This window comes from Sparus aurata, chromosome 11 (genome assembly GCF_900880675.1).
Source record: "Sparus aurata chromosome 11, fSpaAur1.1, whole genome shotgun sequence".
Classification (NCBI taxonomy): Eukaryota; Metazoa; Chordata; class Actinopteri; order Spariformes; family Sparidae; genus Sparus; species Sparus aurata.
The window spans coordinates 13,935,230-13,962,086 of NC_044197.1; the positions used below are offsets into that span (position 1 = coordinate 13,935,230).

Sequence of the window (26,857 nt, forward strand, 5' to 3'; positions counted from 1 at the left end):
ACACAGACTTATCACATCACACATGTGTCAATATATGCAGGTGTGTGTGTGTGCAATAGTGTGAGTGCGTGTCGATGTGGGTGGCTGTGCCAAAAGCTCAGAGTACTTTACAGAGTTTTTACATAAGGAAATTGCAACATTTCTTATTTTATTGCTGTATACAGTATTTTGATTCCATTTCTGTAAAAAAAAAAAAAATACTGTATATTCGTCTGCTTGAATTTGACTTGATAATTTTCTTTGCTCTCTATTTTTCTCTAACTTTTCCACTAAATTACAGCAGTAAGTAAAATGGCATTATACCCAAACTCATTCCTACCTCTGATAATGATCCCAACAGAGTCTAATGGTGGATGCACGAGCTGGCATGTTGGCTTTGTTAACAAGCAGCCTCAACAGGGTCTGTTCACAAATAAATATCTAAGTTTACCTGTTTGAATTCACCTGGGTTACAAGTCTTGGAGTAACTTGTGAAATGGTTAAGATGGAAAAACAGACTATGGTACATCTTTTTTCCTTTATGGTCAAATACTTTGTACATAAAGGGCAAACATGTCATACTCTCATTCAATTAATTTAAATATACTGGGGTTGCAAATAACAGTTATTTTATTATTGATTTATCTGCAATAGGAATGTAAATGAATTAATCACTGTGAAGAATTTAACCAATTAAAAATAACTATACATGGGCACAAATACAGCAAAAAATATCTTGTTAAAATCAGAAATACTTTCTTATCAAACATATCAAGATAAAACACAGAATACTGGTTTCAGATGTGTATTGAAATAAAATACAATTAATTTGTTATTCAAAAAATCTAAAAAAGACTGTACGAACTAATATTATTACATTTTTCCATTATCTGTTCTTTTTTCTCTTAAAGTAGCCTTCTTCATCATGTTAATAGTTAAAACAGTTTTCTACTGAAAAAATGTGCAGCATATTTCATATGTTGTTAATGATTAACCAATAATCAATCGTTAAAGCAGCCAACTATCCATTAATGAAACAGCTTAATATATACACCACCCTAATTATTTTCACAATCAATCTTTTAATCATTAAATCTATCACATGAAAAAAAAAAAAATCCCAGTGTCACAAATGGCATAGAAAAGCATCAAATCCCATTTGAGAAGTTGGAACGAGACATTTTTGTTTGAAAAATTACTGAAATGATCAATCAATAATAATAATGATAGCTAGCAACTTTCTTTCAGTAGAATAATCGATCCAATTTGCTGCAGGTGTAAAACATACTGTATCATCTATGCTTCATGAACTTTCCTGCCCTTAGTTAAACTTTTCAGCTACACCACATTGCGGCCTTACGAACAACAGGTTGTCCTCAGGCAACAGATCAATGGAGATAGGGCCAATCTGACAGGATGGATGCTGCACCATAAGTCTGAGCAGAAAAGGACAGAACTGACCTGAACATGGTCGATCTGTGAGGTTTCTTTCACTGACTATTTCAAAGGGGGCTGTGAGTTTGATTGAAAGATTTATCAATAGATGCAACTGAATAGGAATAGAAAAGAGACACCTTTCTTTCAGCACAGGTTTCAATGAGGAATGGCTCTTTTCTATGTTACGACATAAGAGAAATCAGTGGTTTTTGACGGCCTTCACAGCTAAATATAATCTAAGGACAAAGTACATTTCCTTAACCAAGTTCAGAAGCGACTGGTTGATTGATTAACGCATCTCTAAAGGACCAATGATTATAGTGATGAATGGTTTTAGCCACATAAAGCTTCAGATGAATTTTTAGATTAGTTTCCTCCTCTGTGTTTCATATGTTAGAAATATGTTGGTTCTCTGGCTACCCACAAATAGGTAGGAGGGTATTATGGAAACATTTGATGAGCACCATTCAGACTGTAAACCAATAGCCACCTTACATTGCATAAAGCTGTAATGTTTAGTTCTCAGTAGGTTTAGTGCCATTAGCAACGCTTTCATTTGTTTGATTCATTGGTTTTGACAGCATCCCCCCAACTCTGCGTTCTGGCTTGGAGGCAGAGGATGGTGTTATGAGTTTAAGGCGACAATCAGCCGATGGGTTGACAACAGAGTGAAAGTGAGCCGGGCTGAAGCAGGCTGAGCTGGGCCAGGTGTCAGAGACAACACGGCACAGTCTTGTTCCACAGCCATGCCAAAGCACAGCCATCAGGGAGTACTGGCAAAGACTGGCTGGATGGAGGGATAAACGGATGGAGGGATGAATGGATGGATAGATAGAAAGAAAGAGAGGGGGCTGGTCAATAAACACCTGAGGGCAGATAAGCTGCCAACTGGCAGAGGGACAGAGAGGCAAAGAGAGAGAGGCTTTAAGTGAAACGGAGATAAAAAAAAAAAAAATGTAGGTGAGAGAGACAAAGAAGGATGCAAAAGCTTTTCATTTAGAAGAGCAGAAAATTCACAAAAGTTATTCCCCACAACATTCAAAGAGACGGATGAATGCAAACTAAAGGTTAGAGGAGAGGAGAAAACAAAAAAAGACAAAGAAGAAGAAGAAATTTACTGCAAGGACAGCCTGTTTCAGAGGCTGTGGTGCATGTTTGCCTGTCAGGGCCTAAGACGCGCATGCGTGCGTGCGCACACACACACACACACAGAGTGGCAGCGTGCTCAGACTTGTCATCTCGTCAGATCATTGACAGGATGATAATAACAGCCAGCAAAACCTTTATATGAACAGAGTGTGTGGTTGCTGCACAATTATACAACCTGAAATGTGTGAAAAGGTTACACACACACACACACGAACACAAACACACACAAATACAGTACATCAATATGACACCTAAATAAAAAATAAAAATATACTGTTACCTATTCTAACATCATGTGCACACATTTTCTTTGGTGACTGAGTTGGGTGAGTCCTCCAGCTGATCAGATTGATGATGTATTGAAAGTCATACCAAAAGCTTGTAAGATGCCACCTGTTTACACCAGCACTTACAAATTATGACAAAGCAAACTGCACTGATATTGAGTGGACACAACAGACAAGACAGTCACAGCCGTTAAAGAGATCTCTAAAACACCAGTGATGGTTAAAGCCTATTGAAGGACAGGTGTGTCCTTCAAGTCTGTCTCTACCAAATAAAAAGGCAAAACAATTGTTGCGGATCCTGAAGAACAGCGTATGTCCAACAGCATGGACGGCAACACCTTATGAAGAGAATGTTACCAAGGAATATGGAAAAAAAATAAATTCTGCAATAACTGGTCTTCCATAGACTAACTGACCAGATGTAGACTGTGGGTATAAGGCTTCTTTTGGTTGACAATTTTTTCGCTTGCATTCTCCTTCCTTGCGCTATCTGCATGTCATGGTTTTAAAAAATCCCTGTCCTCTCCGAGCTAGCAATCTGCATGCTGAACAGTCCAAACGTAAACAAGCTAGCAGTTGTTACCTTTTCTTTTGTAGGGATTGAGTAATTTCAATGCCAGTGCTCTTCTTCCCACGAGCCAATGTGTTGTGCCACCAAAGATGATTGTACTTGGTTCAAGAAAAAACAAACAAGCAAGAGCACTTTTTCCCTTATGGCATAATGATAAAAGGTGGAAAGGTCATATTTGGTGTCACTGCACCTTCCTTGAGCCAACATTTTGTATCTGCATCCAACTGTCAATCAGGAAGAAATCCGTCAAAGAGAGGCAGTGGAAACTATTTCTACACCGACACTCAGCTCAGTCCAGAATGCATTGCAGACACCAGAGTTGTGCTTTGCGCAAATGATGTAATTTTCAATTTTTCTTGACAAGAAAAACTTTGCAATTGGTATCGCTATAGTTGCAGCTCTCTCTCCACCCACATGTTTAACCCACGGTGCCAATGCAACACGTTCCTGCCTGTTCTAGAGCTGTCAAAAGGCATTCTAGGAAACGTATTGAATGACTAACTGAAGAAGAAACAGACGAGACAGGTGGGTAGATGAGGCGGTGGGTACACTAGAAAAGAAAATAATAACGCTCACTCACAAAATAAGCCATCAGAAACTGATGGTGCAACAGTGTATCTGCATGTGGAATTTTCTTTAATGAGCCGGCGCCTGACTGTTCTGACAAAGACAAAGCTTGTTTGAGGGAGGGGGCCTTTTGGAGTGAGATCTGCCCCTGAGCTATTTTTCTTTCAACTGCTTGGAACGACAAGGCGTTGTGGCGTTGTGTAACCGTAGCATATCTGCAGGCTTGTGAGAGGCAGCAAGTGATATAAGGAGGTTCATATCTAATGCATTCTCATCAAGACCAGAAGAAAAAAAAGGGGGAACAGGAAACAGAAAACATGCTCACGTTTTTCTTTGTACACTTTTCACTCATGACACCAAAATGAACTTGAACTGGATCAACAGGGAAGCCACTTTCCTGTGAAAGATCAGCTTTGTATTTGTTCTCCCAGCATGACGGCAAGCAACAGTGACCGCGTTCATCTTGCCAATAAAGCTTGGTGAATTTGAATGTGATGAGCGTGGGTTGAGATTGGCACAGGAGGAGAGAGATTGTGCCCAGTGTGCTCGGGCACTGCCAGCTGTGCCAGCCTCAGAGTCCCACTACGGCTGAGCAAGCCAGCGTTAGAGGGGGGGCCTGTGTGTGTGTGATACCCCTCTCCTCTACTCGCTCTAATTGCTCTCAACAAAAATCTCTGCCCATGTCTTTTAGCTCCCATTTTATTTTCTATTCCTAGCACCCCTCTCTCGATTTTTACCAAAATAGTTGCTGGTTTGAATCCTTGGATGTAGCTGAAAGAGCATCTTAACCTCCAACTGCAGAGGACACCAGTTACAATAAGCAACTTCAGACATGAATGTTTGCCACAGAGAGAATGAGATGCATGATGCTGATGGACAAAAAGGAAACATGCCCAGTCTACGTTCCCTTGACAGAAAGAAGGTTATACACTGTATAATGGTTTTGTGGTGACAGAAAGTGGTGACCTTCATACATCCTACTGTATGATTGGTTTTTTGTAATACTGTTGATCCAGAAATTATGGCTTATTCCACTGTGGTCTGAATAAATGAACACCTTATAATTAGGGATGCCTGACGTTTAATTTTTGCTGATATCTGATATGCCAATATTGCCCAACTAATTATCCTCTGATGGAATTAACATATTATTATGCCTACTCTCATTGTGAACGCCCACTAGGGTTGGGTATCGTTTGAATGTTATCGATTTCGATTCCAGGCCCGATTCTACTTATCGATCCCAAGTTTCAGTTCCAGTATTGGTTGTTCTATGGTAGACAGGCAACATTACAAAAGGAAATCCACACATAAAAATTCTGGAAATAAAGTGCATTCAGTGGCACTGCACAGCACCGAACTGCAACCAAATATAGTCATTATATAAAAACAGAGGGACTGGGTATGTTTAAGATGTATAGACAGAGATGCTTGTGCATGGATATAGATGTGCCGGTGCTGGCTGAGGCTGAAACACTCCGGAGGACATCAAACACGGCGCACTCATTGACATCAATGCCACGCTGCCTTAAATGTTTCGTCACATTTGACATGCTGACTTGCAGCTAATGAACTTGCACTTTGCCTTGTCGTGTTCTTCTTTTACAAAGTGAAGCCACATTTTTGACCGTACCCTAACCCTCCAGTAGGCGTTACAGAGCACAGTACGCCAAACGACGAGACACAGAGACAGTTTCTTCCCCAGTCACTCTAATGAACACTTAACGGTCATAAAGTGTGTCATCACTTACAGGTGTCCAAAGCATCAATTTATTTACTGTTTTTCTGTTCTATTTCTTAGCTTTTGTCTATTTTCTACATTCTGTTTAATGTCACATATCTTTTTTCAATCTTTATTATATTGTTTTTTGTACCTTGACATAATGACAATAAAGAAAACTGCATCTTGAATCATTAGATTGTAGGCCTTTAAGCAAAAAAGACTGTGATAGGGTTTTTTGACAGAGTGCATGTTACACTGCCTCGTGTGTCTGTGTATTGCATGTGTACGGCTGTAGATGTATTTCAAGAGTCAGAGGGTTAGTATATTTATCTAACACACACACACAAGCACAATCCTGAGCTTATCTGTGTCCCCTGCTTTCTAATTGGACTGCTCTACCCTCTGTGAACAGTTTAAGGTAAATATTTGTAGCCAATGACGTACTAATCACCCACTGATTGGGGTTGCAGGCACAGAGCTGTTCAGTGAAAACAGCCATTCCTGCTTCCTCTCTTTCAACCCCCCACCTCCTCCTCTCTTTCCTCTTTCTCTCCATGCAATCAGCCTTCTTCTTTCTCTATTCTGCCGGCTCATTTTTCCACTTCCACAGTATATCTCTGTCTCTCTCTCACTGTCCTCGTACTCCGTTTTCCCTCAGTGCACTTGGCCGCGCTCTTCTGCTCTCTCTCCCTGCCCTCCTTCTTATTCTCTTTCATTTTTTCCCCCTCCCTCTTGCTCTATCTCTCTCTGCCCTGCTTCTCTCCCAGAAATCTCCCTCCGCCCTCCTCTCTTTTCTTTTCTTGCTCAGTCTTGTTTTCCTCTCTCCGCCCTCTCTCTCTCGCTCTTGCTCTCCTCTGGGCAGCATGCCAGCTCCTCTTCCCTGGCGCTGAGCCAACTCCTCTCCTCCACTCCTCCACTTCGCCTCCTCCTTCTCCTCCCCCTCCCTCCCTTCCTCTATCCCCCTTGCCTCTGATTGATGGCCCCTCTATTCTGGAAGGAGAGGAAGGGAAACAGAGAAAGAGAGGGAGAGGAAGAGGAGCAGCAAAGCACACACAAACACCGAAACATACACACAGTCACACACAAAAATACTAAAAAGGCACACACACATGCACACATGGACTCTCTAGATAGTGCACGTGAATACAAACAGTTGCGCGCACACTTGTGTACACACACACACACACACACACACAAGCAACAAGGGTACACAGAAAAACCAATCCTAACAAAGCAGAGGAGAGCACACATACAAGAGCTGTGTGCAGAGCAAGCAGAGCCTCCCAGCATGAGACCAACAAGCACATACGGGCACACACACACGCACACACACACACACACACACACACACACACACTTACTCTTCCTCAGACACAGATTCAACCTTCAGTGCAGTAACAATACAAGATAGGCAGCAGAAACATTTAGAATGAAAAATACAGACAGACGTCTCTCTCTCTCTCCCTCTGTTTTCACATACACACACACACACACACACGCACACACAAACACACTCGTGGATATTCATCACAGGTACCAATATGTACTGTCAGTGACACGTATAAGCTTGTATCTAAGGATACAGATGTACGGTCCATACACATCTAACACACAAATACACATGCACTTTTAAAACACACACACACACACACACAAGTAATCTTTCTCAGGCATGTGACTGTGACACATAAAATCTGTAGCTCACAGTTGGGGTTGTAGTTTTACAACCAACTAGAACTCTCTCTCCTCTCTCTCTGGCTATATTATACACTAAGCTATTAGTCATATTCACACTGTGCCAGCTCACCAGCTTGCATTGACAGACTGCATACGGCTTCAAACTCATGTCGGCCGCAATGCAATCAGACACAAAGTAGCCAGAGTAGCAAAGCTGGCCACACAGTATGCATGCAAGCAAAAATGTGCACATAGCACACAAACATCCATATACACACAAACACACGCTAATAAATCTTGGTGTTGCTACACATTTAATTGTTGTTTGTGTGTGAGGGATACTGGAGCATGCACAGAATGTAGTGCAGGACAACACAGACAGTGCTTGAACTGGTTCATACTGCCAACAACAACGTCAGACTTTTACCAACAATAGCATTGTATGGTGTATCTTAATGTCCTGGTTTAATGCTGGCACAGTATCATAGTTTAAAAAGTTTATTCAGCTGTTGTTGTGACTTCAGCAGTGTAAATCAGATCAAGAGTACAGGTTGTACAACCTGTGATAACACTGAGCCTTCCCTCTTTATGGTCACCCACAATTCTTCAATTCTATTTTGCCTTCACTGTTAGAATCTCACATAGTATGGCCTTGGCTATGGTAGCAATTGCTATAATAAGTATAAGTACTTCTAAAACCAACCAATGTTTGAAACTAAAATATACATTAGGAAGACCGGGTACTATTACAGCCATGCTAGAATTCTGTACTAGGGCAAAGTCATACTTAATGGTAATGTTAGCTGACAAAGACAAAGTTTGGAAGTTATGTTTACCATATTCCCCAAATCTAGATTAGCAAGTTAAATGCTAAATTAGCACTAGCAAACATAGTACATCTGATGTGGACCAGGTTTAACAAATTAAATGTTTTACAGAGAAAAGTTAAGGGATTACTTGAATGTTGGAACCAAACTTTGTCACAAATAATCCAGTAGTTGTCCAGACAAAATACAGTGTGCAAATCTCATGTTGGCACAAGACAAAAAGTTAGGAGAGCACCAAATTCAGTTCAAGACAGCATGTGATAACCACTGAACCAGTCCATTGAGTAGATATTGAGATAGTTCAGGGAGGATCAGTGAAAAGTAAGTCAGTAGGATTCACCCTCTATGGGATATGAATATCTATACAAAATAACATAGTTGGTGAAATATTTCAGTCTGGACACTCTCATCTTAACAGCCACACCACAAGCTCAGTGAACATAAGCTCTTCTTTATTTTACTCACGATTTTTTGCATTTCACAGATTTCCAATGGTGCGTTTAGCAGTCATACCTGAATGAAAACCGGCAGTGCAGCTGCTCCATCAGGGTACCAGCATCTAATTTTTTCCAACTCTAGCTCAGGTCACAGAACATGGTGGCATATGCAGTGACTATCACACATATGTGCACATACAGAAACACGACACTCAGATGAGCCAATACAGTATGTAGCTACTCAGAGCTCTTCTGCCACACTGACAAAGCCATTACGCTAAAAGGGCTAGCTCCCTGGGAATTTAATCACTTGTTTTATCTCTCATCTCATCTTTCTCTCTTTTCTTTCTCACAGTTTTTCCTTCACTTAACTTATTTTCTATCATTCCTAAAGGGTTATATCACACTCTATCCCGCACTCCATGCCTCATTATTCACAAATGAGCGTTGTTACACATGTATACACAGGCATTCACACACGGTATGAGAGCGAATGAGAGGGAGAGAGATCAAAGCTGCACACATACAGAGCACAGATGCTACAACATGTGCGAAGAGGGGCCGCATACATCAACGATCAGAGAGAGTGCAAACACATACCATAAACACACACACACACAAAAAGTCATTTGACCTCTCCAAAGCTTGTTGTAGTTGACCCACATATGAAGACTCGCCCTAATCCTGCCCATAAAGTAAAATCACACAAAAAGGAAAGAAGAAGAAAAAACGTGAACCACAACCGCAGGATTATCGACTGACTGGGTGGTGGGAATGACAAGGAGGAAAAAAGATGAGGCAGAGGGGATGGAAAGAGTGAGATTGAGAAAAAAAGGGGGGGGGGAGAAAAAGTGAGAGAGAGAGAGAGAGAGAGAGAGAGAGAGAGAGAGAGCGAGAGAGAGAGAGAGAAGCCCAATCCTATTACGTACCAAAGCAGTAAGTTGAAAATGAAGGCATCTCTCGCTTGCACTCTTTCCCCCACTTTGTTTCTCATTCTTGTTCACTTTCTCTCCCAGATGAAATAAGGATTCAGGTCACAACTTCAGCCAAATATACCAATGCGTGCACGGTCGCACACATGTGCACAAACACATGCATAAAAAGGCTAGACAGCTCGGGCTAATTAGGTGGGAGGATGAGCGCATGCACACACACACACACACACACACACACACTCATACAACACAAACAGATAAACAGTCTCTCATCTGATCTCCCTCTCCTGCTTGTTTGTACTCTGTCTTAATCTTCCTCAGTCCCTCTTCCTGTTTTATTCATTTTCTAAGTTTATTTCTTCACTCTGTTCACACTCGTTGCCATCTCTCAGATTTCCCCCTTTTCTTTTTTAGCTCGATTCACAGATGTTTTTTAATTGTGTGACTCCTAAAAATTCAAATAATGTTAATGTTGCTTGCTATATAACACAACAGAAAGTGCAGAAGCGAGACTAGGCTACTCTTTTCTGTCACACACACACACCCTCAGCCTCATACGTGTATGTGTGGTGGTGAAATGAAAGGAGAGAGCAGGAAGGAAGGACAGCCAGCTGCTTCATCTGTCCTCAGGAGTCCAGAGGGGAAACCGTCTGGCTGCCGAGCATCCTGACTATCACACACAGCTTCCTATAATATCCTGCCTGGTGTGTGAACCACGTCGTCTCTCCATCCAGCATTGTGATACAGTATGTATAGTCTATATATATGCTAACACTGATTCTTATAATATCTTCCTGTCCATGGTGTGTGAGCCTGGCCTTTGTATCCCAGTGAAAAAGGAAAGTGTGAGTATTCAGTAGTATTTCAGTGACACAATGTAGGTTAGGAGCCAAGGTCTTGCGAAGGTAAGGAGTCTGGCTACCAATCAGGTGTATAATGTGTAGTGGCGTGTTGTTGTTTGATATTTGGCTTACTCGGTCCCGAGCTGGTAATTTCTTTGAAGCTTTTAACTCATGCTGCTTTTATTCTAAATGGCTTTAAAATCAGTAACAGGCTCGAAGGTTCACCATCAGTTCAAGGACACAGCGACACACACTGACACCTTTCACTAATGGGAAATTCCCTCCCACCACAAGGCCACCTCTCTGCTTGTTAGCCTTTCTTAATTGTTGTGGAGGACATTTAGAAATATTTCATATTTAAGGTAACAAATTTTAACTCTTTTTTTCCAGATACAGGGAGGCTTTATTCATTATAAAAATATTTAAAAAGGTAGGGCTGTGCAAATATGGCCAAATCCAAATCACAGAGGCTGCAATTATTTGTAAGTAAAATGTGTGAGAAAACCAGGGTTACAAATCTGGTACTCAAAGTGTAAGAAAACATGTTTGTTTAGTAGTGAACCTCCATAAATACCACATCTTCATGATTTTGATGCAAAATGTATCATTCCAGCTAAGCACAGATCATATTGCAATCAAAATATCTATCAAAATGATCAAAATAGGTTGGGGTTTTTTTACCATATCAAGAGGGTAATGTCAATGTAGAGCACTTATGACAGTTATGGAACAATGACTTTAAGTTTTAGATTAAAATTAACAAATGTGTGCAAAAACGTAGAGAGATGAATGTAAGAATAACAAGACTGCCCAATTGTGGACATTACTGCATGTTTATAATTCAAGTGAGAAAAACTTATGTTGAAAATGTTAAGTGGACTGAACAGTACAAAGGAAACATTGTTAGTAAACTAAATTTGACCTTCAAGTTTGGCATTAAACTTTAGTTCTTAATGGATCTACCATGACCCTCTACTAAAGGACACACCGATCAGCCACACCGTTAAAATCACTGAAAGGTGATTTGAGTAACAATGATCTTGATACAATGCAATGTTCTATTGGGAAACATTGGGTCCTGGCATTCATTAGGATGCCACTTGAAACACACCACCCATTAGAAACACCTTTGTCAAACCCCCATGGCATCCAATGGCAGTGCCACCCCCAACAAATATCCCGAGGCGTTGACTGGACCTCTCTGTTCCACTCTGTTCTCATCCTCCAATACAGTTTGTTTATGTCCTGACCACCTGTTAAGTTTGTATCGATCTATTATAAAGATCCAGTTGTGACCCTGCTTTCACACACACAAGCCCCTCCAGGTTCTTGCTGTCTAATCTCTCATTAGGCACCGTCTCTGCCCAGGAGCCTTGTTGCCTAGCATCCTGCTGTATCAGACTAGTAAAAAGGAAACAAATATGCAACAATTCCGGCAAACTATCGAGTACTTCTCCCGGAAACTTGGTGTCACAGCTCAATGTGAAACCTTATGTGAAAAGCACAACTTTGAAGGATTTTATCCTTTGAGTCGACAGTATTTCAATCAGCAACCACGCAGTCCTGACTCAGACAGGCTGTTGCTTGGTTCCTTCGTATATTGATTTCTAAATAAATCAGGGAGGCATTTATACACACCTAAATGCTGTAATGGTTGTACATAATGTACATAATCATAATAAAAAAACAACAGTGAGTCATCCAAATCAGAGGATTTTCCTGGTTCCAGTGATATGATTGTGCAGTGACTGCTGAGGAGGAAAATAAACAAATGATGTAACATAAGCTGAGGCCATTTGTTTTTTTTTTTAGCAACGCTGTTTCTTTTCCGGGTAAAATTTAAACAGTAAAATGTGTTTTTTTCTGATAGGGAGTAGCAGTGTGAGGATGAACCGTTACAGTCATCGTTTTCGTGATGCACTGTCAGGTCCCAACCCAGTCATTTAGAAACACTTACCTAGGCTGTTATTGAAATGCTGCCACAGTAGCTTCCCTGCTGGCTCCAGGGGTCTACTGGGGGACACTATCAAGAAATAGTGGACCCTACTGATAAAATTAGCCATTACCATACTGAAACTGTGGAGATGCAGGAATATATGTGCACATGACAAAATATGCATTTCACTGCATGACGGAAGAAAGAGAAATGTGGCCATTTACAGCTCCAAGGTAGTTTCAGTTTGCAAGAACATGAAGCAAAATAGTGAGCATCTTACATGTCCAGTACATACAAACTGTTGTTGTTGTTTATTGCCTGAGAACATTTGGTTTCACTGTAGAAAAAAAAATGCAACCCGAGTGGACAGCAAGGCTTTATTTTTTATTAAATACACTGGAACAAAACATACTGTAGTTTGAAATCATTTCTGCTTTCATTTCAACCAAGATTTACAGGCCCCGCACATCCACACTGGTGCTTTTAATTACTCTGGCTGATTTGGTCTCTAGTGAGGCTGAAGCTGGGTGGAGCTGTACTGGGAATGACGTAATTCAATAATAAAATGAATAATAGGGTAAGCTGTCTTGCTCAAACAGGTGGCAGCAAAAACTGGAGAGTAAAGAAAATGTCACATGCATGCATGAGACTGCAAACATTTCATCATTTTATCTAGAAGGCCCACAAATAATCATGATTTAAATATCATGCAATGTATCGATTATGCAGAATCACTGTATTGCGATACTATCGTTACCGTGGGCAACGTATTGTGAAATGTATTGTGAGTTACTGTATGAGAATCCCACGTCTAGAAGTTTAGGGTCTCAACGATAAATGGAGGCCTGACTTAAGTCTGTCCAGCAGGTCTAAATTATGTTCAATCTAATCTGATCGGTTCTAATGTTGCATGGACTCGCTATCAGTTTCTGATCAAAGTCCATCACACTATTCAGCCTGGTCTGAATATCCTCGGGCCCCATTGCATCAAGTTTGCTTTGTTTGCTAGAGATTACTTTTATGCATGACCGCACTTTTAACTTGGGGCAGGTTCTGAACCAATATTTTGAACTCTGAGAGTATGTGCTGTGCTTTGTTTAATGGCCCTTTGAAGTTAACTGCTGATGGAAGGAAAGGCATATTTCATTCACATCCTGCCTTCCATATTTTCACATTTTCCTTGGCTGCGCTCTGGTCACAAGCTCTTGCAGGACACACAAGTCTAACAAAGCGCCTTTTCTTCTTCACCTCCCGCCATCATCCTGTTGTCCCGCTGCTAGAATCAGCTGTCAATACAAAACCTGCTTCAAGGCATTCACCACACACACCTTACACCAACACATACAGCCCAGCATCATATCTGGAGGCTGCCCTAAGCCAACCACTGTGAGTCCATACTATATGACTGAATTACAAAGTCACTGAATATACATGTGGAGCATCTGCACGTAGCGGGGGATACAGGCAATAACTATCCAGGCCCCAGAAGTGCTATATCAATGAATATAGAACAACCACAGAGAGCAGTGTAAAGTCCTTATAGCCTCCATTGCTCCTCCGGGGGATACAGCCAGTATATATATGATATGATATGATAATGGAAGTGAACTGAGTGAGATAATGTGACAGCGTGTGCGTGCATGTGTGTGTGCTTCAATGCATCCATACAGCTTAGACGAGGAGGAGGAGGAGGAGTGGGGGGGGAGATGTTATCTTTTCTGTGCCTTCATATAGTTCAGATACAATCATCTGAGAAAGAGAGACGCAGAGAAGAAAAAGAGCAAAAGAAGGGAGAGTAATAAAATGAAAACGAGGGCGATAAGAGGGAGGGGGGAGGGTGAAATGTAAAGAGCGAAAAAAAGGGGGTGGGGGGGACAGAAGAAGCTCAAAGGAAGGGTAGGAAGGCATGGGATGACTGTTACAGCTCTATTAATGCCGGGACATGAGATGGCCCTGCCACTGATAATGACAGAGCGTGTGCTCGAAGAGAGAGGGAAGAGAGGCAATAGCAGTGATCTCGACAGGATGTTGGGAGGAAGCTGGAGGGGGGAGAAAGAGGAGGAGGAGGAGAAGGAGAGGAAATAAGAGCAGATACTGTTAAATCTATTCATGATTCATTATTTCTCACTGCGGCTCAAAGCCTACCCTCCCTCACTTGATGTCTCTCTCTCTCTCTCTCTCTCTCCCTATCTCCGTCTTTCTCTCCACTGCCCTCCCCCTTTCTTTCCTCTTCCCTCCGTTGCTTTTTCTTTTCTTGGCTCTAATTTTCATCTCCATCTCTTTTCTCCCCTCATCTGTTCTCTGAGGTCTTTATCTGTCTCTTCTAAGGCTCCATCCTTCCTGTTTACCCTCTCCTCTTTCATCCGTTCAATTAATCTCCATCCCCTCTTTTTCTTCTCATCCCGGCTCTCACACTTTTTTCCCCCAAACGTTAGTTCTCCCTGCCATCTCCCTCGCCGCCCCCCCCCCCCTCCTCTATCTCCCTTACTCTCTTAACTGCCTTTTTTTTCTCCCGTGCTCTATCTTCTTGTACGTTCAAAGTCCTAATTTTTCTAAATTATCTTACTCTGACTTTTTTCTAAAAACTATCCCACTCACTTTTCCCTCCCCTCTGCCTTTGTAACACCATCTACTCTGCAACCCCTCCTTTTTTTGTTTCATCCTCGTCCACTCTCTTTTTCTCTCAAATTCCTTTTGCTATCTTTTTTCTATCGCAGTGTCTCCTTTTGATAGTCTTTTTTTTTACACCAGATCCTTCATTCTACATTCAATGACACACACTCTCTCTCTCTCTATTCCTTCTTCTTTATATTCTATTTCTATCAATCTCCACTTCTGTTTCCTTTCCTATCTGAGCTACTGTACGTTCTCTTTTACTACCTGGCTCTTATTTCTCTCTCACTGGCACGCCTACCACCTCTCCCTGTTAAACCTTTTTACCAGCTCTCTTGTTTTTCTCTCTGAATCACGTTTTTTTTCTCCCCGTTGCTCAAACATTTACTTTTTTTCCTCCTAACTTTTCTATCTCTCATATTCCCCCCGCTCACTCTTCTCAGAGCCCCGTTCACCAGTTCCTGACACCAGACCTCTCCCTCTTCATTTGTCTCTCTCTTTTTTAGTCACATTCGCCTTTGGTCCCTTCTGTCATCTCCACCACAAGCTCCTTTACCCTCCCTCTCTTCTTCCTCTCTCCCTGTTTTCCACCCTCTCCTTTCCTTTTTCTCCCTCTGTCATCTTTCCCCCTCCTCCTCCTCCTCCCTCTCAGTCCATCTCTCAGAGGTGCAGCCAGCACCCCAGTACATTTCTCCTTTTTGGTGACAAGAGGCGACAGTCCAGATCTGCCCGGCTTTGTTGCCAAGTATCTCCCTCTCTTTCTTTCTCTCTTCTCTGCCTATGACTTTCATCTTGTATTCTGTCTTCTCTGTATTTTGTTTGGCTTAAAACACATTACAAAAAAGGATAGTGCTTCTGCCATTTTATCTCGACATAAATGACTACAGGTGGAGACCGAATCACTATTTTTTACAAAATACAGTAGCACTACTATTTCATAATAACTTTAAATGAAACCTGAGTGTATCTGTACCGTAGTTCAACTTATTTCAGTATGAAATGATGACTAAAACTGCACTTTCCTATACTCTGTCCTTTTTCTCTCATCTCTCTCATTTTGTCAGTCTGTCTCTCTCCCCCTCTTTCTGATTATTGCCCTGTCAATAGTTGTGTTTGCCATGGGGAATTATAAATCAATCTATCCCATCCATCAGTCACTTTTATTGTTCACATGTGTCTTTTTTGTCTTCATTTTAATAGCACAACAACTCTGACATAAAGTCCCACTGAGGTTTCCTGCTCTCAAATGTGGTTCACATTTTTGGACCATGAGGAGAGGGTTGAAATGGACTCTTGGAAGAATGCAGAGTAAAAGATGAGGAGCAAAGGGGACCATTCACAAGCAATTTAAGTTTCCAACACAGTATTTTAAAAATAGGTTCCATTTGGGGCAGAAAAACAAACATAAAGGCAATTTGGAGCTATAATGGTTATGCTGACATATTTTGATCTTGTTCCTTTTTAAAGTTAAATGTTACCTGACATCGGTGAAAGTGTGAGCCGCAGCCAACTGGTGGGCCATGAAGGTACTGCAGGTGGGCCGCGAGAGGTCATTGACAACAAATAACATTTTAAATGTTAAATTTGGTAAATAATTTTACAAATCCCATTACATATTTTGATGTTCGTTCGTTCGTTCGTTCGTTTTCTTCCGCTTTATCCATGCGGGTTGCGGGTGATGTTACCGCTTTTATACCACCTTATTCAAGGTGGAGCGGGGGTTACTGGGGCCAAATCCAGTGACTCTATGGGCGAAGGCCAGGGTACTCCCTGGATGAGTCGCCAGCTCATCGCAGGGCCCTTACTGATGGCAGTGGCTGCCATGAAGGTGCCAACTGCACATCAGGAGCTGTTGTTGTTGGGGTTCAGCATCTTGCTCAAGGATGCTTCGGCATGTAGCTCAGTCCCGCCCCGGGGAGCCAGGGATTCGAACCAGCGACCTGTCCGGTCACTAGTCCTCAGCTCTACCCACTGAGCTACATATTTTGATGATTAAATATATTTAAGAAGTTTATATATACATTATGAAATCTGTTTCTCGTTGATTAGAGTGCCTTCTAATGACCTTAACCACCATTGGGAGGCATCGAAGGAAATACACTAAGCAATATTATTTGACTTGGTAACAGACTTTAACACATCAAAATTTTTCTAATAAACTTCAACGACGGGAAGTTGTAGCTGCATGTATTGAAAGATATGCATTACAAATTGTTGTGCATTGCATTGCCTTAGGCCTGAAATAATAGTATTGTTCTGTTTATAAACAAAATACAGTTTAGGGAGATCTTTTCCAATTAAAGTTACATTAAATTTGGGAATGGCTGCCTTACATCAAGGCGTGAAAATAATCTTTTCCAGATATAATGGTTACTATTCATCTTAGCAAAGTAAAGCAGACAAGCAGATGCTGTCTGTTGTCAGGTGCACATTGAATCCTCTCACCTATACCTACAGATGCTGCCGTAAGACATTACAATCACACTTATTTGATTAAATGGAGTCAATTAGGATTTAAGTCTGACAACAATGACCAATCCTTCGCTTATAATCCTGCACAGCTGACTCGAAATTGGTATCCACGCTGATTTATACAGTAGCAAAGGAATTCCTACAAGGTGATCTATAGTGTTGTTTAATGTTTTGTGTAGTTTATATGTGTTACTTTGAAGATCTGAGAGTAAAAGTATCAGGACAGACTCATTAACGCCGTACAAATACACCTTTCAACTAACAGCAGCACTTTGGACGGAAAGCATCAGTGCACAGAGACAGGAAACTTCACTGGGAATGTAATAATTATAAATAACCTAATAATAAATATAATAATAATAACAATAATAATAATAATAATAATAATAATAATAATAATAATAATAATAATAATAATAATATTAAAAATAATATTTTTTAACCAACTTTTTCTGCAATACAATCTATCAAAAAAGATATAATATTGGTGCTTAAAATATGCAATATACTCCGATACCAACATATTGATGACAGGCCAATATCAACGCACAGTTTGGGTCAACCAATACATTAGTGGGCTCAACAAAGGGAAACCTGGAACTTTTTAAGAAATAATAAGAAAGAGATAGTTGCTGCCATGTGGAAACTGTTGTCTGCTACAGTGTATAATTGTTCATGTCACACAGACAAAGGTGAATGAAGCCAGCACGTACCAGTATTTAAACAGAATATACAGTATTAAGGTAATTTTGACAGCACCTTGACCTGTAGCACAATAACAAATTATCTGGATTTAGTATTCAATAGATCTTATGCCTGTCATTAAAGTATGCCCTGATTGGCTCAAAAACTTGCATCATGTCTAACTTAAATCATTGGACATAAGTTCAGCCAGTACTGGAGTAAGTATGTACACTGCACTGCAAGTATTTGGACAGAAACCAACTGTTTGATGTCTCCATGCTATAATTACCCTGCCAGTGAAATGACAAAATGATTATGAGGTTAAAGTGCAGAGGCTGTCATTTGAAGGCGTTTTCAGAGATTGTTTCAAACAATGAGCTGCTGTCTAAATACATGTGCAAGGCATGCTGGGTACTTATTGTAAAATGTGAAAAACAGACTGTGCCATGGTATAGAACTAGTTAGCATGAAAGATAGAAAGATTGAGAGCGATTCGGATACACAGGAAGTCACCTTAAAGAAAGATGCCACTCAACTTGGTAATGCTTGTGTCTATCTGTACATGGGTCTGTCAACACGGAGAAACATATCTCATGCCTACGACCTATCTCCCCTTCTGCCGGTCTTTAATTTGAATGTCTTCTTTTTTTGTAGTGTGACCCAGACAGCAAATTAGCAGTAAGTATGAGGACTGACAAGCAGTCGCCGGCTACTTAGAGCACACGCTGCTCATGAAGAAACACATTTTCATTCAAGAATATCGGATCTCGGTGAGCATAAAATAAAATGATGCACACTTTACACGGACCTTCTTTTATCGCTTCCTACCTGGTATTTTGGTCTTTACATGGTTGAGAAGAATGATTGAGAAGGTGATTAGATCACTATCCCATGCTGCAGATAAAAGCTAGGCCTTGTCAACATCTAGTGTCAGTTAGCCTCAGTCCGTCACCACCAGTAATTTTACACATTTGCCATTTCTGTGGTCTGCAGCAGCCGATTCAATAGTCTTATTATTCTCTGATTCCCCGCAGGTCATCTGGGAAAAGTTCATTCTGTGTTTCTAGGATCAAAATCAAGCAAGGTAAAACAAAACAGAAACAATATCCTGAACTCAAATCAGGGCTCAAAACATAAGTAAGGCTTTCCAACACATAACTACTTTTTAATCTATCACTATTCATTTTCTTGCTTTTGTGTTATTGTCTTTATAAGTTGAGTTTGTGTTTTGTTTTGTCTTTTAAATGCTTATTTGAATGTTTTCTGAATGTCTTCTCTTAATGTACTTCTATGCCCTTGTAAAGCACTTTGAATGGCCTTGTGTAGGAACGTTGCAATACAAATACATGTGTCGTTGCCTCGCCTAATTCTCACTTTTGCAATTGTTTCCTTTCTTACCTACAACAACTGTCACTTGCTTCACTTGATAATAACAAAAAAAGACACTGTCCACACAAAAAATAAGTCAATATGGATACCATGACTTATTGTTTCATGCAGCAGTACTTAGGTTTAGATTACATATGGAGACAGAAAGTTCAGTGTTGTGCAGTGACCGTGATTAAATGAGTAAAATCAATCTGCAGCATTTAATAAAAGATGAAGAATTTGTTAATCTTTTTTTTTTTTTTTATTGTTTAGCTTATCTAAGAAGGGAAAGTGAAAATTAAAAAAACACAATGTAAAACAGAATTAGCCAAGAGGCTATTTTTCATCTGAAGCCCACTGGGCCAAGGTTTTAAAAGGGCTTCTTCAAACAAAATAAAAAAAGAAACAGCATATTTATGGAAGTAACCTGGCATAAATACTAAATATAAAAGAGGATAGGTTTGAGAAAATATAATACAAAGCCACCCACACAAAATGACACAGTGGCATACAATGTTTGTGAGTGTAAAATACCACATTGACCTCCTGCCGCCTACTCACTATAGAAAGCTTTGGCAAGAGAAAGAAAAAAGAAAATATACTAAATACAATCTTTCTTACCTGTTTGTGCATCTCAATGTTGAGACCGTAGGACATTTCATAGTACTGTGGAGACAAACACAAACAACAGAGCTTTCGTTAGGGCTTTACACACAGCACACGCCAACGTTCGGTCGACTCACTAAACATCTGTTGCTCAGTGTAGCTGCATATCCTGCTGTTTGTCGCTGTGAGAAAGAAAGAGAGTGTGTGAATGTATAGTGTGTGTGACTGTGTGTGTATAGATAATGACATATTTGTGTCTCTATGTGTCTATGCATGGCTGCTAAATGAGCATGTGGTGTGCGTGCTGCATATTGTGTCTGGTGCCAAAGAAGACCTGCACTGTACAGTGTACTGTATATGGTGACTACAAGAATAATAAGACTATGTTTAAATGTGTGTGTATGTGTGCTCTACTGTTATTCTGCACTTGTGTTTGATAAGTGTGTTTCTACAGTATGAGTCTACACCTGCAGGAGCATAGGTCCCACTTACAACTGGATCTGTACATGGCTTTCTCATCTTTGCAAGGAAAGACACATGTTAATGGAAGACATACATGCATGCGGAAGGCATTTCAAATTTTAAGTAGTTTTACTTTTATTTAACCTTTATTTTACCAGGGATACTACCATTGAGATTCAAAATCTCTTTCACAAGGGGGTTCTGACCGAGACAGTAGCATGAATCAAATTTAAGGTGTCTCTGTAGCTCACACGGAGATGAGGGTGCAACAACTTTAAAAGAACTTCACCTACAGTAAGAAAGTGCAAGTACGAGGGATGACATACATCATTTGTCCACATAATTTGCAAGTGTAAAGATCACAAATAATGTTACATTCTAGGGTTGTATGAGGAAGACCAAACCAACTTGCAAGCTAAAAAATACATGCTGCAGTGATGTCTGTGAAAACCTGAATCAGACAAATCACACGCCAACAGGGACACTGAATCTAAAAAGATTAAAAAGAAAAGATTTAAAAAGATGAATTTGCATGCATGTATACATTATTACCATAACACATTTCTGATAAAAATGCTGCTTGCTTTTCCCATAACAGAAACCCAACTTTACCCTGAGCTTTTTAAGAAGACACTCAATGTGATGATTAAAAACAAATCTTCTTGTAAAAAAAAAAAAGATTCCTTTGTTAAGAGCAATCTCAATGCTATCAAACAGGCCAGTGATCTAGCTTTTCACATCCCTGCAGTAATGTACAGGTGCAAACAAGTACACCGTGACATTACTGTTGGGTTTGGTTAAAAGTCCAATAAAGCACATTTCTTTCAGAGCTGAAACAATGAGGAAACTGGGCAGTGAAGTATTTGAGCAAGAAATTTCAAGTTTACTGGTTCCTGTTTCTCAAATGTAATTAGCTATTTTGATGAATATCTATGAATATTCTTGGATTTTTAACTGTTGGACAAAACAAGCAATCTGAATAAGCCAACGTAGGCAGAAAAGTCATTAATTAAAACAGTCATTAATTGTAGCCACATTCCAGATAAGATATGCAGATCATAATAACAGTGACACAGCATATATATGCCAAGAATGTCATGCTCCTATCTGAATGTCTGCCTGTCTTTATGTGACACCAGCACATTAAATATACCTGTGTGTGTGTGTGTGTGTGTGTGTGTGTGTGTGTGTGTGTGTGTGTTCGCTTGCTAAAAACCTTGTGCTACCACCGCTGTACGCATGTGAGTGCTTGTTAAGTGTGTTGTTCTCTCTGCTCTGTGTGTGTTTCCGTGGGTGAGTGTGTATGTGTGTACATCAGTAATGTGCTGTAATGTTGTTGGTGGCGAGCGGCAGAGAGACAGCGAGGATCCGTCATGGTGACAAAGGCAGCCTCTGCCACTGGATGAGCAACGCTCTGACTGATGAGAGCGAGACACTACTCTCTCTCTTCCTCTCTGTATTCTCTTGCTCATTTTCGCTCTATCGCTCTCTCCTCTCTTTCTCCATTCATTCCACACCACATTCAACCCCTCCCTCTCACACCTATCTTTACCTTTCAGAGGCTGTCAGTCTGCCTTTCACATTACCCCTCCTACTCTCGCTAGCTATTCTTTTTTCTAGCTGTCAGATGTTCTTTCGCTCTCCATTTCAGACCATCTCTCCATTTCCTGTCTCAATTTACTCACTTGCTACCATCGTCTGTCTGTTTCTACTCATGTATGCATCTCCCTATCTAAAGCCAACTCTGCTTTATTGGCTTGAACATAATTAAATATGTCACACTGTACAAGGTTGACACTGTATAGAAAGTGTAATAATTCAAAAAAAATTGTTTTCCATATTGCTACATTATACAATTTATATATACATATATATATATACACACACACACACACTATAAATATATATATAATCACTCCATGTATACAACTCTGCTACGGATTATACAGTGAGACCTATTAAATAACACAAGATAAAATAAAATCATGAAGGAAGATTTGAGTGTTCAGTACAGTTTCATGTGTTGTTTCACTGCTTCTCCCTGAGGCTGTGACATGCTCTGGCATTATTTTGCTCCTTCGGTGGCAATGTCACGTTTTTTCTCTAAGTACATTAAGTTTTGTTTAGAGAAAGAACTTATTTTACAAATTGTTGAAAATGACAACATCTTACCTTTTAAAAATCTTTAAAAGTCCAAGTGGGCTCCAGACTAAGTCTTTTTCGTCAACGTCCCGAAAAACAATTTAAACCCTCCTGAAGTGAGTGTAAACTCTTTCAATCAAAATGTTGCTTCTTTACTTTGTTATCATCATCTACAGTTGTTCATTGAAAGTCTTAATATTCAAAGTACTTTTACCACAAAACTAAACTTAGCTGAAGTTCTTGACAACATTTATTTACTTTAAACTTGTTGTTATCCAGACACTCCATAGAAGGCAAGCATTTGACTGAGTTATGCACATTGTAATAAACTAGGAAATTTCAACACGTAGTGATAGATAGCACTTTGTGTTCCTCTAAAAGGAAACTCAGTCCTGCTGTGTGTTTAGCTCTGTTCGCCAAACGCACCAAAGGACTCACACTGCCACCCACCTGCTACTAGTTAATGGCTAACTAGCTTTCCTCCTGCCGACTTCCAAACAGATTCTTTGTTCACAATGAAGAAGTCTGCTGATAGAGTTAACCACATCCTTTGAGACGTGTCATATTTTTATTTTTTTCTACGTCTCTCGCAGAGTGACCAGCCTATGATTGTAACTCGCACTGATACACAGCTATGGAGGGATAACTCTGGTATCAGCACGAGCAGATGTGCTCTGTTGTAGTCAGCGCTTGGTTCGGTTTGTTATTTGCTAAGTAACAGCCATACATACTGTACACAAACAAAACTTCCCAGAGGCCGACGGGATGCTTTTTGTCGTGACCCTGGATTCCAGTGAGCTCCACCAAGATTTTTTTTTATTCGGGAAAAAAACAGCTGGATTGGTACTTGGTGTCTGCAGTTACAGTATCAGTATCAGAACAGTAAAACTCAAAAATGGTGCATTTCTTCCGCTAACCTGCCTTCGATTCCTAGAGGCTGTGTGAATTATTACTAATTTGTCACGAGCAAAGGCAGGTGTAGAGTGATTATAGTATAGTATCGCAGCTAGACGTAGGCAAGCGCCTCTGACATGACCATCGATCTCTTCACCTCTAAATCTATCCATCCATGCATCCAAGCTTTACTTGGTGCTGTTCTTATGTTGTCACCGCTTGTCCTGCCTCTGCTCTGTCACTTTCTTCCGTCTGTGCTTTCTCTCCCCCTCTCTCCTCTCAGCACCTTTGCGGTCTTTCTTGCCAATTATCCTTCTCTTTTTTTAAACCTCTTTACCCTTCTTCTCCCTATTGCTCTCCGTCTCTCTTTTATCTCCCCTTGTTTTTATCTATCTGCTGTATCATTTTCTCTCGCCTCTGTCCTTTACACCCCGTCTCTTTTCTACTCTCTCATTCTTTCTCCTCTAAGTCATTTCTATCAATCATATTTCTCCTTTATGTTCTCTTTCCATTTCATGCTCTCTTTTTCTCTATTGCCATTTTCTGCTTGGCTTACTCACTTTGGGTATTTGCTCTCTCTCGTCCTTGTCAAGAGCTATATCTATATTCTCTGCTTTTTCTCCCCCCGTTGAGATCACCTCCACTGTGTATTTCGCTCTTTTATATTTCTCTCATGGACAGACTGACACACAGGAAAAATGCGTTTTCACGCATACACAATCAATGCATGGAATCTCTTTCACATTTAATATGCACATGTACTTCACACAAGCAGTGAAAGTACACATGAACATACTTTAAAGTGCGCGCGCACACACACACACGCATACACACACACACACACACACACACACACTTCAGCTGGCTCTTTGTGTTTCCATGTCTGCCTCTCCTCCAGCCCTCTCGACATGAAAGATATGTGACATCTCTCTTTGTTCTCCCTCTCTCTCCCTCCATCTCTCATCAGCCTCTCTCGTCACCTCTCCATCATTACACCTCACCTCGGCCCTCCCCATCTTTTTAACTCAATTCTCGTCTTTCTCTCCTTATTAATTCTCCCTCCATCTCTCACATCAGCCTCTCCACCTCTCTGTCATTACACTCGGTTTTCTCTTTTTCACTCGCTCCCCTTTCATTTTCCCCTCTCTAAAATCCTGTTTTAATTTCGTGTTTCACTTTTTTCCCTCACTACACAAACAGCTGAGTGCATCAACCGGGGCCTCGGTATTTGAATACAACCTTGCAAGTAATGACATTTCAGCAGGCGGCCCTCAGCAAGAGCGCTCTACTCTGGACTAAAATGAAGCAGATGACTGGATGACTGGATGTAAACAGCACAACATTATGGAAGGAATGCATCAAAGATTTGATGGGAATGTTCCTCTGCAGCGACAGTAAAATTCAACGAGCTTTGATGCTGCCACTGTGCATTTCTGAGCATCAATAGCCTCAATGAGAAGGATTTCTGTTCACTTCTGTCAAGTTCCATTGATACTGATTGATTTTTTATTTAAAGCATTTTTCAAGTCTCTGCATTCCACAGCCATCACATAACCCTTTTGTTACTTATGTATTCTTCAGTTCTTGAAAATCCAAGGTGAAATGCAAAGAATCATGCTATATCACATTCTTAACACAAATCTTTTACACAGTATACCCACTTGCAAGTTGTTAAATGTAACCAAGTACATTTATGTAGGTGCTGATGTAGTGGTACTTTACCTGAGTATGTCCACAGTCTGCTACTTTCTACTTCTTCACTATATTCCAGAAGAAAATATCGTACAATTTACCTTGTTCCTATTGACTGTACAGCTAATGTTACTACTAGTTACAGAACAGATTTAAATATTTACAAAAGTTCTAAAAATATTCACATTACTCTGGATAAGTAGTTTAACTTAGGTTCACCTGTACCAATAAAATAACACTTTGTTACACAGAGCCATTTGGGAAGGTGCAGCCAGAAACTGTTTAGAAAAGAGCATTCACCCTCAAAAACACACGTGCCAGGGAGTGGACAAACCATCTGTCAATCACCTTTGCTAACTAACAATCAACCAGATCAACAGTAGCAGAGCGTTTCTACCAGCAGAGCCCATTGGTAAATCTATCTCTTACCGAAGCCAATTGAGAGAAGAGCTCAAACATGTTTTGCCTTGCTTCATGTTTCTTTCTCTACTTTTAATGAAATATACTCCAGGTCTGATATAACGGATGCTAGCAGTATCCAAGCTAATCTCTTCATGAGCTGTGATTGTTGTTTTCAAACGTTCAGCTGCTTCTCTCACTGGTTGTCACACCTAAACCCACAGCCCATGTGTTCGGTCACAATCGCATAGCTTGAAGCCTCGTTAAATGGATTTGGGAGATCACATGCTACGTGTTCTCGCAAATCCAGCTGCCTTGCGCTATAACCAAAAAAAAAGGCTTCTGACATATATCAAATGTATTAATTTTGTTTAACTGATTTTTTTCAGTGTGTTATCACTAAAGAAAGACAAGGAAAGAAATGTCATCCTCCAAGTAGCAGTGCTTTATTTACTGGATTATGTATGAATACCCCTTGTTGCACGTCCACTACAGCTGGAGCACAACCACAGGTAAAAAAAAAATTGTGACAGTTTATTGGTCCCTGCAGGATCACTTTCAGGACAGCTCAGAACACTTTAGAATAGGGCTGCCTGAAAAATCGAATTTTCATCGTCATCGCGATATGAACATGTGCAATAAACACATCGCAAAAAACTGCCTGACAGGCAATGTATACGAAAAATCATTTTGTTTGCATGCGCCATGCATGCACCTTGAGCATACCAACATTTAGCCTATCAGACGGAGCCCTGGATACAAGGGCCAATCAGATGAAGCCCCAGCTAGCCGTTAGCTACCCTACCCTAACTGATGACAAGTTAATTGTCATCAGTTCAGTGGTGATTGCCAGGTTATGATGGCTGAGGGAGGAGAGAAAAGTGATGAAAATGTGGTTGACGAAGACTTGTGGTGAAGAGAAACAGCACTTCTGCCTTATGGACTTATTTTGGATTCAGGAGAGATGACGTGTTACAAACACAGGTACTGTGTAAAACATGGCGAGTAGTTGTTGCAACTTCTAGAGGAAATACAACCAACCTCCATCACCACCTGAAATATAACCATAAATACCTACACGAACAATTCAAAACTAAGGTCAGCTATCATTAACTGTATAGTTAATAATATGCAAACTTCAATATTTGTTTATTTATT

The 26,857-nt window shown here is 40.4% G+C and overlaps 1 protein-coding gene across 2 annotated transcripts in view; it reads right to left on the bottom strand.

The window, feature by feature from the left end:
- tle2b (TLE family member 2, transcriptional corepressor b) overlaps positions 1 to 26,857 on the bottom strand; it is an 83,216-nt gene that overhangs the window by 30,366 nt on the left and 25,993 nt on the right. For both annotated transcript variants that reach the window (XM_030432812.1, XM_030432813.1), the window contains exon 4: positions 20,126 to 20,170. In XM_030432812.1, coding sequence (XP_030288672.1) covers positions 20,126 to 20,170 — 45 coding nt within the window. The remainder of the gene's footprint in view (positions 1 to 20,125; positions 20,171 to 26,857) is intronic.